The sequence below is a fragment of the Priapulus caudatus genome, unplaced genomic scaffold (assembly GCF_000485595.1).
Source record: "Priapulus caudatus unplaced genomic scaffold, Priapulus_caudatus-5.0.1 Scaffold109, whole genome shotgun sequence".
Classification (NCBI taxonomy): domain Eukaryota; kingdom Metazoa; phylum Priapulida; class Priapulimorpha; order Priapulimorphida; family Priapulidae; genus Priapulus; species Priapulus caudatus.
The window spans coordinates 197,506-202,397 of NW_014577170.1; the positions used below are offsets into that span (position 1 = coordinate 197,506).

A 4,892-nucleotide genomic window follows, 5' to 3' on the forward strand; every position below is an offset into this window, starting at 1 on the left:
CTGACAATGTTGGGGAAATGGGCCGAAATGGTGAAATGGCGAAGTGCTGAAAATGGCCAAACGGGAGACACCCTACGAGGCAGAAGAACTTTTAATTTCTAGATAATTTTATTTACTGCTCGGAGAGCAGTTTCGCAGCGATCCCTGCTGTTGTGCAAGCTTGTACTGAGCAGTAAACGGTACTTGAGATCTGTTAAAAACATACGGACTAAAAAACATACGACGTAGATGGACGTAAAATCGATATTAGACAGGGCAGACGTACATCTGAACAACGCACAGACACGTAATAATGAAACCTTTGATTAATTTTAATATGTATGTGTAAATACTGGTATGTAATACTGTTAGTGATTATGTATGTTAAATGTAACTCTCTCTGAGCGGATATAAGCCACATCACCTTGGATATTGTTACTAGGTGCATCAAACCGAGCTTCATACGCGGGTTTTCAATGCGGACCCGCAGTAAGGTCTTCAACTTGGCGACACATTCGTTGCTAATCTGCCGTTTTTGAACACCCATATGCACAACGCCGATTGGCTACGAGCTACGCTGTCAAGTACTTCAAAGGGCGGGAATAGCGTCAACTGTCACCACCTGTCGCACGCACGCGGCGAGTGAACCTCCACGACCTCATGCATAACGAATATACTTCATGCAAACAAGGAAACCTTAACGATACAAAGCCTCATGACAACGCATGAGATGTTACAGTCCAGAAGTAACAGTGTTAACAGAGTTCCTGCTGTAGGCGTGTACCACAGTAACTGTAACAGTGGGAAAGCCCGGTAGCGGCCTTACCTCGCTTACCAGTACGTTTTCGTACCAGCGAGAGAACCAGACCTAATTCTTTGCACTTAACAGCGTCGTTTCCTGTATTACCTCGCAAGAAGACCACGCGTGCACAGTTCTTCGTGGTAAACAGCGCGACGATGATTGCCGCCATCTTTGCCGCCTGCAAGAGTCGCGGCCCAGCTAGTGATTTTATAAATAATAATTAATAATAACTAATAATAATAAACTTTTATTTAATAATTATTATGACTTTTTATGCTATAAATAATGATAATGCAAGAAGACACACACACACACACATCACACACACACACACACACACACCACACACACACACACACACAGACACACACACACACACACACAACAATCACAACACCACACAACACACACACACCCCACACCACGTCCCCCCCCCCCCCTACACACACACACACACACACCCACATACACACACACACACGCCACGCACACACACACACACACACACACACGCACACACACACACACACACGCACACGCGCCCGCACACACACAACACACACACACACACACACACACACACACACACACGCAACGCACGCTCTCTCTCTCTCTCTCTCTCTCTCTCTCTCTCTCTCTCTCTCACACACACACACACACACGCTTTGGTTTGCATGTTTAATGAGGGAATTCCCCCTACAGACCCGGCGAGTGATTATTGGCCAGAGCGATGAACTTGAGAGTCTCGCTTCAAGGACGCATGCCTTCACACACACACACACACCCGATCTGTCTTCATCAGATAATCGTTCGTGGTTGAGAGAGCGCAGTGTGGCGCACATGTTTTGTAATGTAATGCCAAACAGTGCCGCTGTGCGATAAAATCTAGACCATGCACTCGCAGCAGTAGTAGTAGCAGCAGCAGCAACCCCCCATACACACATTCGCGCGCGCGCGTACACACACACACGCACGCACGAACGCACGCATACGCACGCACACACGCACACACGCACGCACACGCACGCACACACACACACACACACACACACACGCGCACACACGCACGCACTAATAAAATAACTAAACTGATTGTAGCATCCGATTTGTAAACGGGACTAAGCATCGACCGCGGGTTAATCATGAGGGAAACCGCCTAATATCGAGTAATTAGTAAAGTAATGAGTGAACTCACTATTATTAAATATAATTACATTTCTTAATGAGCTAGAAAAGCGAAGTTTGAAGCGGATACCTTTAGATTCTTCACGGCGTCTGTGGGATCAGAGACGAAGCTCTGTCGGGTGCCGATCTCCATGTGCGCTTCCTTCAGTCTATGTTCAAGATCCTCCACGGTCTGAAACACAGCAGCACAGATAGTAGTAGTAGCACGAACACATGTGTATTAGCAGTAGTCGCAGCAGCAACAGCGGCGGCAGCAACAGCAGCAGCAGCAGCAGCAGCAGCAGCAGCAGCAGCAGCACCGATAGTAGTAGTAGCACGAACACATGTGTATTAGCAGTAGTCGCAGCAACAACAGCGGCGGCAGCAGTAGCAGCAGCAGCAGCGGCGGCGGCGGCGGCAGCAGCGAGAGCAGCAGCAGCAGCAGCAGCAGCGGCGGCAGCAGCGGGACCAGCGGCGGCGGCGGCGGCGGCGGCGGCAGCAGCGGGAGCAGCAGCGGCGGCGGCGGCGGCAGCAGCAGCGGGAGCGGGAGCAGCAGTAATTTATTATTATTAGGCTTGTAGTAGACGAGCCTCTTAACAAATCGTGATAAAAACAGCAAACACGCGCGTACGTGCCATGACAAGTGCTAAATAAAATATGAAGTGGATCCCAACGGGATTCACCTTGTTAGACTGGATTGGCGCCGATCTGTTCAAGATGGCCACTCTAAATTTTAGTGTGTACCATGACAGGTAGGTACTAATTCGAATAAGAGGTAGACCCAACAAAATTACCTTTTAAATGGATTGGCGCCAATTTGTTCAAGATGGCCACTCTAAATTTTATCGTGTACAATGACAGGTACTAATTAAAATAAGAAGTGCACACAACGAAATGTGCCCTTTTAAAGGGATTATATTAGCGCCAATTTGTTGTTCAAAAATGGCCGTCATTAATTTTATAGTGGTAAACCGTGAAGAACGGTGCGAGCTCTGACACAGAACTATTCAATTCTCCGCGCATGAATTTGCCGACGCAATTAATCGCCTTCACTATTGAATTCCGTCTGTTCGAGTGCGTGCCTCTATGCATGGCTAACGACCTGTAACAGTTACAGCGCGCATATATTCGTTTAAAACACGAGTGAAATTTTACCGAACGCACCCGCTATTATATGCACCGCTATAGTTTCGATTCACCACCACGCAGCCGGCTAACTGTATCGTTCTCTAACGATGGCGATAACCCAGAAGCAGCGATAGCAATAATGACGACCACGGAGCGAATCAATCTCTCTAAAACTATTGCTAAATTTATCAGTCGATAATCAGTGTGGAAACGAGTTGAGTTGTTCGTAACAGCGAATAGCACATAGACGGATCACATAGAGAGACATGATGTATCAGAGAGAGAAAGTGAATTTCGTCTGAACGTGTCGAGATTACACGTGTAGATTAACTGCTGGCACCTGACGGTGATGACTATCACGATGTCAGTGACGTAATCACGTCACCGAGTGACGTGCACAGCATCCGCTACAGACAGCTAGATACCCTGAGACGCGGAGCGCGCTCTGACCATTAATCGCCATTGTCACAGTCGAACCGAGTTCTAGGGTAGGTGCATACACGCTACGAGTAGGAGAACTTTTAATTTCGAGATAATTTATTTACTGCGGAGACAGTTTCGGCAGCCGATCCGCTGTCTTTGTCAAGCTGTACTGAGATAACGTACTGAGATTGTTTAAAACATACTGGACTAAAACGATACTGACTAGATTGACTAAAAATCGATTATTAGACAGGGCAGACGTACATCTGAACAACGCAGACACGTAGATAATGAAACCTTTGCATTATTTTAATATGTATGTGTAATACTGTATGTAATACTGTAGTGATGTATGTATTTTAATTAACTCATCCGTCTGAGCAGGATATAACCACTTCCACCTTGGATATTGTTACTAGGTGCATCAAACCGAGTTCATACGCGGTTTTCATGCGGACCCGCAGAATTCTCAACTTTGCGACACTTCGTTGCTAATCTGCGTTTTTTGAACACCCATATCACAACGCCGATTGGCTAACAGCTACCTGTCAATCACTCAGGCGGATAGGTCAACTGTCACCGCATGTCGGACGAGTGAACCTCCACGACCTCATGCATAACGAATATACTTCATGCAAAACAAGGAACTGTAACGATAGCAAAGCTACATGGACAACGATGAGATGTTACAGTCCAGAAGTAACAGTGTTAACAAGTTAAGTCCTCCACAGGAGTAACAGTGATAGGGCTGTAACGGTAACTGTAACAGTGGGAAAGCCCCGTGGAGGCGGGCTTACCTTCGTGTACCAGTCGTTTTCGTACCAGCCGAGGATGAACCAGACGTATTTCTTGCCGTACAGGTCGTTCCTGTATACCTCGCAGAAGACACGCGTCGCCGTCTCGTCGTAGAACAGGCCGACGATGATGCGCGCATCTTGCCGCTGCAAGAGTCGCGGCGCCACCGTAGTGTTTATAATAATAATAATAATAATAATAATAATAAATGTTATTTAACGTGTTATTTAAGCATAGCTACCCCCTAACCGAAAGTTCAGCGGCGCCATCTTTGATGACGTCACCGCGTGAGCTTCGACCTGCCACCGACGATTATACGACATATTGTTTATTGACACACCTTCGCTGTCGCTCGTCGTGTGACTAGGGTTCTCCGTGGCCGCGTCACACGGGACCGCAAGCATGGTGTTGGCTACACTGTTGACAGAGTCGCGAACTGCGCGCGCGAGCATGTGCGACACGTGATCAACTCTCGCACTCGCCGCTGGAAGTGATTATTGGCCCGACGGTCGGGTGTATAAGAAACCGTTCTCTATAGACCCGACGGTCCATAGATCCATTGTTATCATGTTATTGTTCGTTGTGTAGGCTCAGCGGTTAT

The 4,892-nt window shown here is 47.4% G+C and overlaps 1 protein-coding gene across 1 annotated transcript in view; it reads right to left on the bottom strand.

Moving 5' to 3' along the window:
* The window catches only part of LOC106805306 (gamma-aminobutyric acid type B receptor subunit 1-like), a 34,112-nt gene that overhangs the window by 25,111 nt on the left and 4,109 nt on the right, over window positions 1-4,892 (bottom strand). Inside the window, exons 2-5 of the mRNA XM_014806847.1 lie at window positions 4,294-4,437; window positions 2,037-2,138; window positions 399-505; window positions 117-190 (exon numbers count right to left, since the gene is read on the bottom strand). Coding sequence (XP_014662333.1) covers window positions 117-190; window positions 399-505; window positions 2,037-2,138; window positions 4,294-4,437 — 427 coding nt within the window. The remainder of the gene's footprint in view (window positions 1-116; window positions 191-398; window positions 506-2,036; window positions 2,139-4,293; window positions 4,438-4,892) is intronic.